At 40.4% G+C, this 15,103-nt stretch overlaps 1 protein-coding gene across 1 annotated transcript; it reads left to right on the top strand.

Annotated features, from left to right (window-relative positions):
- The first annotated feature begins 3,596 nt into the window (after positions 1–3,596).
- On the top strand, positions 3,597–13,436 carry FBXO47 (F-box protein 47). The gene is made up of 10 exons (XM_010172308.1): positions 3,597–3,774; positions 4,200–4,370; positions 7,054–7,130; positions 7,680–7,757; positions 8,911–9,019; positions 9,902–10,078; positions 10,718–10,864; positions 11,482–11,624; positions 12,016–12,175; positions 13,318–13,436. The coding sequence occupies exons 1-10, from the start codon at positions 3,597–3,599 to the stop codon at positions 13,434–13,436; spliced, it is 1,359 nt and encodes a 452-aa protein (XP_010170610.1).
- The last annotated feature ends 1,667 nt before the right edge of the window (positions 13,437–15,103 follow it).

Here is a 15,103-nt window from a genome sequence, read left to right as displayed (position 1 = left end):
TCTAGTGGAAGGTGTCCCTGCTGCTGGCAGGGGGGTTGGGACTGGATGAGCTTTAAGGTCCCTTCCAACCCAAACCATTCTATGATTCTATAAAAAATCCCAAACCACAATCCCAGAAGAGAACAAGTCCTAGCACTCCATTCAACCCTCATTTATATACCGGGCACGACGTTATATGATACAGAATATCCCACTGGCACATCCCAATGCCAGTTTGAACCTGTCACTCTCCTTCCAGCTCCTTCTACACCTGCAGAAGGACATGGGACGCTGGAAAGTCCTTGATGTCCCATCACTGTGCCCTCAGGAACGCGGGGTGCGGTGCTCACAGAGGCAGCGGGGTCTGCTCACCCCACACAGCCCCATTCCTCGGCTGCTCCCCTCAGAGGCAGCCCGGCGGGTGTCCCGGCTGTGGGGCTGTTTGTAGAAAGGCCATTTCCCTGAGGTAAAACACGGCTCACAAAGCGTTGTCTGTAAGTAGGCATCGACTGCCAGACCTTCTCTATTAACCACGCGCAGGTTTGGGGATGTAAGTCCCCATTTATGTCCCCCTTTGTCCCCAGTTTTGGCGGGATGTGAAGGCGAAGGCCTGCGGAGGGGAACGCGGCCTAGTCAGTCGTTTGGCCTCAAGGTTTGTCATAACCCGGCTAAATCCCACCCAAAAACGCAGGTAAAAGGCCAAATATAACCAATTGCCTCAAATACTGTAGTCTGAGGAGCAAAACCAGCCTGGGCTGTGGGGAAAAAAAAGCAGGTGTTGGTGTTTCCCCTCAGACCAGAGCCTGAAGGGACGAGCCTGACCCAGCCCTCCCTCCCCACAGGCAAACTGCAGTCGCCATCAGCATCGGGCTCAGGAGTCACCAAGATTTGTGTTCTACCCACAGTTATTAATCAATTTATGTGCTTACAGGACTGGTTTGCACTACCAATCTGATGTGGAGCCTTTAGCATAAATAAAAATATGGTTTTTGTAAGTTGTTGGTGTGGGCCTGGGGGTAACAAGCACTTAACACCATGGCTGTGCTCTAAGGTGTGTCACCCCACATTTGAATTCATACATTTTAATTTGCACTCACAAGGAAAAAGAGAACATTAAAAAAAGAAAATAAAAGGAAAAAACCCTGTTGAGTTAATATTTGAAGCAATTGGTTTTATGCTCTTTGTGAGGAAGCAGGGAAACGGAAATGTTCCAAGCCAATCTCCAAAGTAAACAACCTTTTGCAATAAATGTTTGCCAAATGCTAACAGAGGGCTCAGAGAAATAACAGGACAAAAGTGCATCCATTAGCAGGAGTTTAGCAACTGCTTAAGGACAAGAAACATTCTACAGGGGGCTGGAAGTTGATGCTTTCTGCCTTGTAAACAAATTAGCTTATAGCAACAAATAAGGTGACCCTTCTTGGCTAATATTATGAGTTTAGCTTGTTAAATATTTAACATTTACCTTTCAATTTTCCAGTCTGGATTAAGCAGTTCTCTAAACAAGTGGTATCCCAGCAGCAGATGGAGATGCACAGACCATTGCCCTGCTCTGGCTGAACTCCCTAAGAAATAAAAACCATGTTAAGTCAAAAAGGAAGCAAATGGGAGCTTTCAATAAAGTCTCTAAGCTTTGGCTTTGAAACTCGCTGCTTGTACTCATTTTTTATTTACATTAATTTTATCTAGCTCTGCTCTAAATTAAAATAGCGGTAGTCAATTCAGCTTCAATCAAGTTGAATAGAAACAGACTGGAATTGGCTGAGTACTTCTGAAAACCTCCCTTGTGGTGAAGTGGGATTTTTTTCTTCCATATAACACAATCACAGACCTAAGGTAAGATTAAAAAAAAAACCCAACCAACCCCTTACCATACAGTCCTGCTAAAGAGAGTAAGGGAAGTGGGGGAGGAAAAAAAAGTATCATAGGATTGCAACTTTATTTCTGAAGTATGAATCAGAAATATGTATCAGATTTAATCTCTTTAACAAAGTTTAGTGGTGCCCTGTATTTAAACAGGAGTGGAGCTGCTTTGTATAGTGTACAGAAGGAATTTAAGTTCTCTTAAATCCACAGTTGCGTGTATAAAATTCCCACTGACTTCAGACTTCGCTTTCTTTGCTTTTAGAAGATAAACATTTTTACATAGAACCGTATGTTTATCTGTAGGTTGTTTCTTGATTGTTCTTAAAGGTGTGACATCAATTTTCTCTCTCTTGCCTGAGCAGCATAAAAGCCTAATGAAACCCTAATTTTAGAAGCAGTTGCATTTGCTCATGAACCTTGTGCAAGTTTAAACTCTAAACTTCTTTAGCTAGCTTGAATTATACCATACCTAAATTTAAAATGCTTCCAGTGCAGTATAACTTCCTTAAATGTACAATGCAAACTCTATCCAGCAAACCAGCACAAGTCAGCCAAACCCATTTGTAACACTTCGAATGAAATGCCCCGTATTCTTTCAGTTGTCAGTACAAACAGTGCTTCCATTGTGGATGTGGTAATTTTGCTCAGTGGCATATTAGAGAGGTCTGGCTTGGGTGATTTCGTAATAAATGTGAAGGATGTTTGGAACTTGTTTTCTGTAATTTTTTGTAAATTTTTAATCTTTGAAACAATGAGGTCTATTCTCCGAGTGTATTTCCCACTGATGGTAACTGGGATGTTGCACTGCAGCTTGGATGGGTTCCAGTTCTGTTACTACCAGTGCTGCCAGCTCTGGTAATTATACTGCAGCACTCATTCTCTTTGGCAATTTCCCTGAAGCCTCAGCTGCTGGAATCGAGAAACAGTGTGAAAAATCTCAGTTTTTAAAAAAAAAAAAATATTTAAGAGGCTGTGAGTCACTAACTCATTGTTGGCTGACAATGTGAAGTGTACCTATTCTAGAGACTCAGAAACCAGAAGGCAAATCAAAAGGACATATTTATCAATCTTTTAAAACTCCTTTACTTTTCAGACCCTCATCAATTTGGCAAAGCCTGGGTCACTGGGGTTTTTTAATAGAGCAACACTATATCATTTATTTGTATAAAACACATACATGAAATTAAGCCATGTATCAACTTAAATGCTGCAGGAAAGAATGGTTTGAAGCATCACTTCATTACTTTTAATCTTTTTTCCTTTTTGGTCATAAGCCAGCATGTGTACAAGTAGTTACCACTCTAAAGGAATCAACGTGAAAATCATTCCAATCACATGTCTATAACGTTGTCATATTCTGTTGAATAATTAGTGTAAGAAGGTAAGAGAATGTTAATTACTGTAGCTTGTACCATCACATATATCTCCTCAAGAGTTTCCATTTAGAACTATCTTCCTAACTTTCTGATATCCCACTTATATGATGTCCCCCAGTGCTTTTATCTTTTCTTCTTCATCTGAATACTCTATTCTCTGAGACATGGAATTAGAAAATTATTTAGTAAATTGCATGCCATTGCACTAAATTCAAACCAAAATTTATCCCATGCATGTGACAACATTTTCTAGCACTCTAGTGCTGTGTCTACAATGGAGTGGTTTCCTCTTAGCCTAGTTTTGGTATTTTCCTCCTCTGAAAATAAGACTTTCATATTTTCTCTCCAGGTTAAATTTATGAGACTAACAGAACGATGACATCCACTGCAGGGACCAGCTACACCTTGATTCCTAACCAGAAACACAGACGCAGTAACCGGCGCTCCAGACACTGCAACATCTTGGACATAGATTCCCAATCTCTGTCAACACTTGGCTATTTTAAAACACTTCCATTAGAGATCTTTCAAATGGTATTGAACTATCTTTCAGGTGAGAATCTGATAAGAAAGGTATTACTTCCAATATCTGAAAATTATCTCAAAAATTTTCCCTTTAGAAAAAGTCATTTTTATTTAAAATGTTTTACCTTTCAGCTAGTTGAAGTCATTTTATGTGACTTATTCTCTGAATTTTCAGCTTTTAGGTGTGAAGAACCAAATGACAAAAATTTAAATGATAATTACAAACTATTTGAAGTGGTTTTCTGCCTACTATGTGTGAAAAGTATTCCTTAGATCTACCAATTCCTAATTATTACAGTTTGTCAGCAAAGGAGATAAAAAATAATTAAGTTTTGTTTTATTTGTAAATCTTATTTCTTGGTCTATTTTGGAAGAAAAATAAAGTTATTGACTAGTGATCAGCATTTCTCTTGCAGTAAAGATTTACAAGTATACTGGGTTTTGCTTTTTCAGTGAAGGATATCAGCATGCTGAGCATGGTGTCCAAAACCATCAGCAGCCGCCTTATTAATTACATCTCAACCCCATCCGGAAACCGAAGGCTCTTATTGAAAGACTTTCATAACCTCGAGCTACCTGGCAAGAGAGAAGGATCCTATCTTTTAGAGCACTACAAATCTCTAGGTGATCCTTTCATGCAAATGGTAACAATTAGAGGAGAACCAAACTCTGTTAAAAGGTTTCTTCTGTTCTACCCATTGATCGGTAAAATGCTGAGGATTTAGCCCAAATCATTTGTGTAGCTCCCTCTGAACGTGAAGTTCCTTCCCATGCCAAATAACCCACTCAAATACCATTAAGTAGCAGGGGGAAGTGGGAGGAATTACCTGAAATGATTCCAAAACCTCTTAGTTATGGAAAAAATAATGTATGTTCTGCCTCCGATCTGTTTATTTTTCCCTATCAAATGGCAGGCAGGGCTTAGGCAGAGGATCAGTTCTCAGTAGTAGGTGTCTCCAAATGTAGTTTGTTTGGACACCATCACTGGAAACCGCAGCAGAAACCGACTCCAGGCCCCACACTAGCTGAAGGAATTTGGCTGTTGAGGCTGCCTTCCTGAATTGCTTTGGAGTAGCTCACATTCCTCAGTCTGGGAAATGCAGCCGCAGTACTTAAACCCAGGCTGATTCTAATGTGACCAACAACAGTTGCCATCGGAAAGGCTGCTTGATAATCTACTTGAGATGTCTTGCAGAGCACATTCCACTTCTTAGAAAAGAACTGTGCTCATGGCAAAAATGTTATCACAGTTGTCAGTGAGTAGCATTCTCCTTGGCAGCTTTCTATCAAAGACTGAAATGGGCATGAAGAACACATTATCCTCTCACTCATAGTTTAAGGGCAATGTGAAAATGTCTGTACTTTTGCTGTCATGGTATCCTGTGTGCTAACCAAACCTTTTCTGGGTGAAAAAATTCACTTGTTCTTTCTTCCAGCTGCTCAGACCTCTTTTAGCATAGACTAATAGAAATCTAGATCAAAACAACATGGGTTCAATGGTAATGAGGAGTCCTGCACACCCTTAAAATCAAAATAATTTGCTTTTTAACTTTCTTGCTAATCTTTAAAACACATTGATTGCAAGTCATTCAGCCTCTCACTCAGAAATGAAGCATTTCTTCTTATACATCCTGAACACTAAAAATTTTCTTCACCCACCCACTATCAATATTCATCTATCAGAGAAGCAAATTAAATTAAAACCTAATTTGATCCATATCTATTTACTGTTATCTATCAGATAAAAAGAACAGTGCTTATTTGACAGGGAGATAAAATGATGCCATGGTTAGATGCAGAATTCTAAGTATGGTTTGAACTTAAGACATTAAATAAATGCATACACAAGGTAAAGGAGTGCTGCTAAAGTCATTCAGACCAAAGACCTCCTATTGTAATCAATCCATGTAGGTTTGAGGCATCTTAAAATAGTGCCTTATTTTTAAAATGAAGCCTGAAACCTTGTAATTCTTAAAAAAACCCAATAAAAAAAACCAAACCAACCAAAACCTAAATTAATTTGGGCTTTGTAGTAACCACATACAAAATGGCAACTTGTTATTTAAATATAGGTGTGAACCCATCCTGTAGTAGGCCTAGTAGTAAAATCATGATATACTCAAAATATAAAGATCACGGGCAGTGTCTGTGTCATCAGTGGAAGGCTCAAGAGAACGTTTTTGTTAAGAGGTCAGTTGTAATATCAATATTTACTTTACAGCAGGAAAGACCAGACTCAATGGGGAAAATACATTCGTGTTCAGAGCAGGGTCTGCACATTACATAAATCTCACTTAAACTCAGAAGGGTCTGGCTGCACTCAAGTCCATGGTAAAATCTTCCACTCCTCTCTCAAATCTAATCTAGTCAATAGAAAATGGACTGGACTGAGCTTTGGAGCATGTCCTAGGCTGGTGAATAAATTATATCCATCGTGTAGGAATGTTAACACACTTCTAAATAAGGAAAGAATCCATTCAGAACCAGGGTAAATCCATAAAGGACTTGTTGACATTGGAGAAGTGATGTATTTTTTTGGGAAACTGACAATTCAAGAAGAAGAAGAAGAAAAAAAGTTGTTTGTTTGTTTGTTTTCCAGAAAAGTACATGCTTTTCTGTGGAATTCCTGATTAATTAGCAAACAAGGTATATATATATATTATTCTGGTAGAATTTTTTGAAGAGCAACCTGTTAACCCATTTTCCATCAGTAGTATAGAAAAAAAATCCTGCTTTACAAACAGCTGTTCCACACCATAATGAACTCCAGACTGTGACATCCTAAACACATACCATTTCAGTTCTGGGTAGGAAAAGAATTTCACCTCTTAGCTATGTTTTACATTAACACAGTTTAGGATATTTTCTTTTTAGAGCACGTGGCTATCTTGAAAAAATTTTAGAAGCTCAGCTTTTCATGATGTAAAGGGAAAACCAGTTCCCCAGGGTGCTGTGAAAAGAGGTAGTAACAACAAGTAACAGTTATTTCCAGTACTTTTAACAACTATAATTCTAAAACCAATATAGTAATTTTAACAGGGCACCAACTGCGACTAAGGGGGGGCTTTAAAACAACACAATAAACAAGTTATGGCACGGGAAGCTTACATACTCCCTGGCAACGGCTCTCTAGTAAGAGATGTCCCCGCTGCAGAAGCAAACACCCCTTCTCCAAAGCACAGACCCCTCCTTCTGCCCTGCAGTACCAGCTCTCTCTCACTAGTGTGTGTGTGCTTCAGCTGAGTCGGGAACGTCTGTGCCACGTATGTACTCTCACAGGAGGGGATGTCTTTCCTTTTGTTCGCAGGATTGTTGCTTAAAAGATGCACGCTGCTCCTGCCTACCAAAGATAGGCTGAAGTATATCCACAAGATTCTCGCAGAAGTAAGTTCACCTTCCTTTCACTAAGCGTGTCAAATCGTCCCTTGCACTTACAACACCAATTGCTAGCTGAATTATCCCTTTTACTCTCCCTTTGCTGGAGTTTATTACTACTGTGTAATGAATTTATTGTGGTTTTTTTAAAAAAATAATAATAGAAAAGCCTAACCCAGCATATTGAACACATGGCTGTTCAACTGAGATTTCATATTCCAAGAGCAGTGGTTTTCAACTTTTCTTCAGTTAAAAAAAAGTTTTCTTTTTCTTCAGACTACCAGAAATTTCACAGTGGAAGAGCACAGCTCTTCATAGAAATGTTACTGCCCCCAAAACAGTCACTACTCAGAGTCCTTTTTCACACCCATTTGACCACAGTTTTGAACATAAAGCTAAGCCATAACCTAGGTACTAGAACTTGTTACAATAAGAGAAGTGAATCCTTCTGAACCTCTCTAATCAGTATTGATGGACACAAGCAGTACAGAGAATTTTCATTCACAGGAATTAGTTTCTGGTCAGTTCAGATAAATTACCAGTGTTTTGCACTTGCAGGTTTCCTGTTTTAAACTTAACGGTTGCCCAAGTCCTTTGAATTGTTTAGGATTACAGTGCTATGGGGTATTTTTACAGGTACAGTATCTTTATGGAGAGAAGGCAAGTACCATAAATATAAAAGGAAATTAAGGTAGTTTTCTAAATTAATCTATGGTTTTGCAAGATATTTAGGAGTATAAGATGGTTTTGAGCCTTGGGGGTAGGAGGGGGGAAGGTATTTATTCACAGAGTTATCTGAATTCCCTTTCTGGTTGTAAAAGTTGCTGATTTGACTCTTGAGAATTCCTTGGTCTGGATTTCACTACCAACCAGTCTGGATTTTGATTAGTGATTTATTATCTAAGAAGACATGGGAGAAGGGGAGCATTTTATTACACAGCTTGAAATTCATGAATCAAGAGCAGAGATGGTTTAATTTAAAAGTAAATGGCTATACGCATCATATGCCAGAATACTTTTGTTTACTTATGGTACATTCAAAGTAATTAAAAAAAAAAAGGAAAAGAAAAAGAAATCAGTGTCAAATGAATTAGTTCAGCAATCCACAGCTTATTTACTGTAATATCTACTGTGACTGCAAACATGCAGTAAAATGCTAAGGGCAGGACCTTTTTCACACTACTTGAGATGTTTGGTTGTGAAATGTTAGAACTGCCATAATAGAGGCTTTACTGGAGAGTAACTTTGATTTAAAAAAAATACAGAAACAAAATCTCTCTGAGAAGAACAGGCATTTTGAGTACATTTTAAATGCATTTCAACCTTTGAAACTTGTGTGTGTACATATGCAGCCTTAAAATATTTGATAATATGAACAAAAAAGTTATTATCTTTCCATGGTTAAGAGCTACAGATCATTATTTGTGCCTGGACATTTGTCTTTGTAGCAAATACCTTCATGTACTTTTCCACATAAGGTTCAAAAATAAGACCTTGGCCCTGAATGTGGGATGCTGTTAACAGCTTTTGATTCTGGGCTGCATCAAGCACAAGTACCACCTCTGCCATAACGTACAGCATGGCTTTAGCAGATAATGGTGTCCCTGCACTCATCAGGGAGATGCTGTGCAGCCACCACGCTCCAGCTATGACACCTTCCCTCTCTGTTCTTCTGATAAATTGCAGGACAGATTGTATTTGAGATTGTATTAATATGAGAAATGGCGTTGTGATCTAAATCTATGGCTCAGTCTATTCATTTTTATCCTCTGTCTTTTGTAATCTTCAGATCCTAACAGCAGGCTGGGATGAACTAGAGTGTCACCGGGTTTTTAACTTCCTCTGTGACCTGAGCAATTTACCCCGTAAAGTACAGACAGTTGTCAGCAGCAAACCAGGTAATCACCAAAGCAGACAAAAGTCCTACCAAATCAGAACGTGCTCTCGTGGAGAAGTCAGAAAATGGATCCTGATGACTGCAAACAAAATGTGTTTAGAATTGAGAATGTTTTAGCTCAGCTAAGCCTTGTAGCACCAATCCTTTCCTGACTCACACCCAGGCATTCTAAAGCAAATTCTTGGCCTTTGTAGAGATAAATACTGCTATTTTTTCTTCACCAGAAGCAAAGATGATTCTTCTGCTTTTGTCTTTGACACATATCCTGTAGTGCAGAGATTTGTCTTGAGAGGTGTTTAGTGGTTTTTTTAATCATTCCATTATCAAACCATTGCATAAGTTTTATATCTATGTAAACAATAACATGGACTTGAATCTTTTCTGTTGTACACCCGGCCAGTGAAATCAATGGGAAAAGAACCAACACAGAAATAAAGAGATAGAGCAAAACATTAGGTTTAATATTTCTGAAACACCACACTGACGTGGCATAGCCTCTCGGGAAATTCTCATGTTACCCAGCACAGAAGGGGGCATTTCTGTGAAACACTTTACACACAGCCATAGACATATTTCCTCCTATTTCCACTTACTGATACTATCAGAGATAAGAGGTCAGAGTAACCAAAAAACCAGAGGTCAGAGCCCTTGAGGGCACGAGCTGCTGCAGAAAGGTACCAGGGGGTGCATTGATAGATTCTACAGCCTGAATTAGTGCAACGTATCCAAAAGAGCCAAACTTAGGAAATAACAGCTGAGAATTTAATTAAATCCCCCTAGATGTTCTTGGGTAGTTTAATAAAACCCTTCTTTCTCTTCCTATAAAATGCAAGTGATGATCTGTATTGTGTGGATTTCTAACATCTCCATTCTTTTACCCCAGGAAGCGCCCGAAAGCTAGAGCTGAGGATAAGGTTATACTGTCGCAGCGTCTTGTTGAACCACTGGATCCATCCAAGTGATTCTGCATTTTGGTTGACTCGTATTTTAAAGCCGTGGCCCATGGTCAATCAAGCTCGCCTGCTCTACATCATCTTTGGGCCAGTATCTTCTCTTGATGGCGAGTAATCTGTGGTGGGGGTGGGGGTTAATTTTCAAAGTTTGTTCCCTGAGAGTGAGATTTCCTTGCAGGATGCAGCATTTCTGAAAAGCGAGCTTTATGCAAATAAAATGTAATTGTATTGTCTAGGAAAAAAATGTTCTGCTTGACCAGACCTCACTAACATATATAAAATATATAAATTATATATATATATATGTGCCTATTTATATTTACATACATCCATATATATACACACACACACACATCCACATATATATATATATATATGGATGTAAAATGTTATAATTCAAGTGAAGAAATTGCACCTCTGTTCCTGTTCTCCCTTACTTAGGGCAGAGTTAGCTCAAATGCACCTCAAAGAAGCATCTGTTTCCCTGAAGAAAAGCATCTTTCTCACTTAATTATCAGACCTGGGTTGCTTTAAATCTCCCTTTGATTCATGCTGCAACTGCCACTGTCGCTACTAAAATGACAGATGGAAAAAAAAATCTCACAAAGACTGGGTTGTGTTACCTGAATTCCCCTCCTCTGACTCGGCTGTAAGGCTCAGTTTAGCACCTTTCTTGTTTAAAAAAAAAAATAAAACAATAAATTACTGTGTCACTTAATAGCAGTTGTGATTAATATATTGCTCAGGACATGTGGTTTGGCAGAAAATGATAGAAGGACCAACAGATGAGACCAGTCTGAAAGGTCTAGCAGATGCAATTAAACTGCTGTATGATACAGAAGCTAAAGAATGGACAGCAGATGATGTTATCAGTCTTGTGGATGAGCTGTCAGGTGTGTTTTTGCCTTTATCATTAATCCATAGAATTATGTGCTCGTGTCCTCCAAATCTGGCAATAAGTGTGTTGCAGACACAGAGGTGCCCTGGGAAACTGACTGTAATATTCCTCACAGTAGCTGTGGTGTAACTGGAAAAGTCATCACACTTGGAAGCCAGGCAGTAGCTGGGGAAGAGAGAAACCCAGCACTGCTTACAACTTCAGGCTGTCTTTCCCCATTGTTAAATATTTTAAGAATCCATACAGACCTTTAAAATTCCAGTCTTGTCTAGCCATTATTAGGCAAACATTGTCCAAGCTGTGTACACTGAAAACATAATATTTGCTCCAGCCAAAAATCCTACTGAACAATGTTAATGGCTACATTGAAATTTAAGTTTTGGGTGAGATTGTATCACGGAAGCTGTTTGAAGAGCTCTAACTGTGTTGCTGGTAGGAACTGCTTATACGACTTCATTGCTGCAGCTCTATTTCCCTGGGTATCCCCTCACAAATTCTGCTTAGCTATCCAAGCCAACAATTCATAAACTCACATCTTCCAGCATAGTTTTTGTGGCATTCCTTCCCTTTTTGGTCAAAGATCACTAAAATTCTCTCTGTTTTATTACAAAGTTGTGCCCCGGGAGTGGCTCATGGAGAACAACGCTCGGCTTCTGATTCTGAGTGGAAACAACATTTGCTTCACTTTCATGGCCAGTAAAGCTGTGAACGGGAGAGCGGTTGAGTTAGCCAGACTCATGGTCTTCCTGACTTTGGTGAGTACCACTGAACAGAGAAAACTTGGGCCTTTTGGTTTTTTACTCCCAGATTTGCTTTCTCAGACTTGAAAACTGTTTCCCCACCTACTACGTACCAGGTGTAAGTATGGTAAGAGGCTTTGTACTCTTACACCCTCTAGTACCTGTCCAGCACATCTCTGCAAGGTGGCAAGCCTGTCCTTGAAGAGAAGTACCCCTAGGTTGAGAAGTTCCTCCATTTTCATGCCAACAAGAGCAACCACCTCTATGTCCTCATAAAAATCCCTCATTTTCCAGGCCATGGCTGCAACCAATCCAGTCATTCATTATAATCAATAGTTAATCTTGCCTTTTATAGCGTTGTACTCATCATAAAAGCTGTGTTGCTAATATTTCTTGTGTTTGCCAGGTCTGTGAGAAGGACCTGTACTGCATGGACTGGGCAGTAAAAATGATGCTGAAGGTCTGCAAAGTTTTCAGCACTCCAGGGGACAGGAACAACTTCCTGCAGTATGTGGAGAACGTCTTTGCTCACATGATCATGGACATGCTCCAGGCAGTGCTGTCTGGTAAGGCTGTGATGCGTTCTTTAATCAGGAGCTCACACTGACTAAGGCACCAAGCAACACAGTTAGTGTCCCATCACAGCCTGTCCTTCCCTCCCTCACCAGGCAGAGCAATACTGAGTGCCTGAAGTCTTTTTGATAAGAAAAAATAATCAATCAAGTGTCAGAACTGGGAGAGGCATTTATATTAACCATTTTCACAGAATCACAGGATGTTGGGGATTGGAAGGGACCTCAAAAGATCATCCAGTCCAACCCCCCTGCCAGAGCAGGAACCTCAATGAGATCACACAGGAAGGTGTCCAGGTGGGTTTTGAATGTCTCCAGAGAAGGAGACTCCACACCCTCCCTGGGCAGCCTGTCCCAGGGCTCTGGCACCCTCACTGGAAAGAAGTTTCTTCTCAAGTTTAAGCAGAACCTCCTGTGTTCCAGCTCACACTCATTGCCCCTTGGCCTACCATTGGGCATCACTGAGAAGAGCCTGGCTCCATCCTCCTGACATTCACCCTTTACATATTGATAAACATTAATGAGGTGTCCCCTCAGTCTCCTCCAAGCTGAAGAGCCCCAGCTCCCTCAGCCTTTCCTCATAAGGCAGATGCTCCACTCCCTTCATCATCTTAATCATCTTGGTATCTCCACTCCCTTAATCATCTTTTAACTACCCCCAGTTTCTCTTGTCTAAGAGACTCCTAGTGCCAGGGATGGTGAAACCAACAGTCTGGGAAAACACATCCCACCAGAGCGTTGGGCCTGAGGTCCTGCATCGAACATTGAGCAGCTGCCAGCCTGTCCAGCTCCACAAGCTGCAGTTGCTCCCAGTCCACAGCTTGTCAGCCTTGATAAAACCATGATGATGGCAAGCTGGAGAGATGAACGACCTGCTCAGTTAGGACAGATTTGTGTCTTAACGCACAATTGTTCTTGTCTGTCTTTGGACAAGCTAGTGAAGGGATTTTGGAGAGAGTCTCCTGTGTTATTTCACAGCTGTCCTGCCATCAGGTGCAGGAGCTGATGCCTCATAAATCTAAGCAGAGGCTGCTGATTCAGCCTCCGCTGAAAACACTGAAGGAGTAAGATTTATCTTCAAAGAAGTCATTTCGTTTCACTAATCATTTTGAAAACGCTTTTCTTTACCCTGGCAGGGGATCGTGATGAGGAGGAGAGCAGCTTTTTGAATTTGTTTCACCTTGTGAATGCACAAGCAAACTTCCACAAAGAAATCCTGTACCTGACCATGAGAAGCAACACCAACACCGTTTGATTCTCTGGATCTGACAGACTCTTGCTCTACTCTGCCTGGATTTTTCTAATTTATTTAAAAAATAACAACCAACAACCCAAAAACATTGGCAAAGCAGTGTCCAATTAGTTCTTAACTTTTCATTCCAGTAAGAGCTGGAGTAGCTGTGGGACAAGCTAATGTCACACGTGTCAAAGCAGCTGAATAAGCTCATGGAACATAATGGGGGATCTCCAAGCGTCCCCAGCGGAGCTCTGCGCGGTTTGCTCCTCTGAGGCTGCGTTAAGACGCGCTGAGGAAACGAGCTGGGGGCCTCTGCTTTGGGAACATAAACTGCATTCTTTTCCCACTGTGTATGTTTGCATACACAATAAAAATGACATGGTTTTCCTATTTGATGTGCATACACAAATTGAAGAATGTTATCTTAGTTCTGAACCAAAAACATTTTGATCTTTTAATTTTGTTTTCTCTTGGGAATCGGAGGAGAAATAGACAGATGTGATTAGAGCAGCACAACTACATTTGCCCAGTTTGCCCGGGGGTCTGTCTCACTCACTCTTGGGTTGTGCAGCAGAAGTGCTCCACAGATTGAACACTGAATTTTACCAGAAAGAGGTGATTCCTGAAAGCAATTTAACTGCTTTGATTAAACAAGGCAATTTCCCCCCTTCTCCAAACCACAAATACCTTCTGCCATCAAGCAGAAGAAACTTCAACCCCTTCTCCCTGCCCAGGGTAATAACTGTTGAAGTGTATTTGCCTTTGTAGGACTTAGCTGAGTTGAAGACACACATTCAATGCACATAGGTTAAGATCACTGTATATAAATGTTTGCTACTTAGAAAAAGTTTTGATTTTCTGCTATCTTGCCTTTAAAACATAAATATGTAACACATAATAAAAAGCACTTACTTTACTGTGTGTTGCTTACAAAGTGGTTGTTTTCTTCATGTTATTAATCTCCACCTGACTCTCCAAATATTTTAGTGTTCCTTCAGGAGCAGATTTTAGCTGCAGGGACCCACTGAGTCTGAAAACCAGTTGTTCCTTCAACTGCTGGGAAGAGGCTTCAGCTGCTGGGAGCAGCTAAATGGTACCAATTTCTCTCAGCTGTCCCCACTTGGTTTCATCAGGAATGAACTGACAACAACTCCCTAATGATTTGCTTGGAAGTTTGCATGTTCAAAAATCCTTATGACATTTGTTAAATGCACAGTTACAGACAGGATTTGATGACATTAAGAAGTGGATTTGGGATATGAATTTGCAGAGGATCTTTGTGGCGTGCCGGTAGATGGCAGAGGTGAAACCTTCCCTGGGAGGAGTGTCTGCTACTGATTGCTTCAAACATCCCTTTTTTTCTTGCTTTGAAGGTGATATTTAAGAGCACACGGCAACACTGTCATTGTGCTGCCACTACTTATTATTTCTGAAGTAAGCAAAACCCCAGACTCTGTCTGAAATCCAGTCGGTGAACTGAACGCCTCAGAAGTGACCACTAATGAACCCAAAATACGAGGAGAAAACAGACTCACAGTGGGTACAGTGACAGGGAGACACAGCCAAGAAGCCACTGAGGCGGAACACTCCAGCCCAGATCATTGTCCCTCCCTCCCTTTATACCCAGGAATCGCTACCAATAAATCATCTCAATAGATGGAACCCAGCATAATGGAGTGGAGTCT

This window comes from Antrostomus carolinensis, unplaced genomic scaffold (genome assembly GCF_000700745.2).
Source record: "Antrostomus carolinensis isolate BGI_N321 unplaced genomic scaffold, ASM70074v2 scaffold27107, whole genome shotgun sequence".
Lineage (NCBI taxonomy): Eukaryota > Metazoa > Chordata > Aves > Caprimulgiformes > Caprimulgidae > Antrostomus > Antrostomus carolinensis.
This window is presented reverse-complemented; position numbering and strand designations above follow the sequence as displayed.

Coding starts and splice junctions, on each gene's coding strand:
- FBXO47 (XM_010172308.1), top strand. CDS start 3,597: ATGACATCCACTGCAGGGACCAGCTACACCTTGATTCCTAACCAGAAA. Junction 7,131..7,679: donor TCCACAAGATTCTCGCAGAA/GTAAGTTCACCT, acceptor TTGCACTTGCAG/GTTTCCTGTTTTAAACTTAA. Junction 11,625..12,015: donor TCATGGTCTTCCTGACTTTG/GTGAGTACCACT, acceptor TGTGTTTGCCAG/GTCTGTGAGAAGGACCTGTA.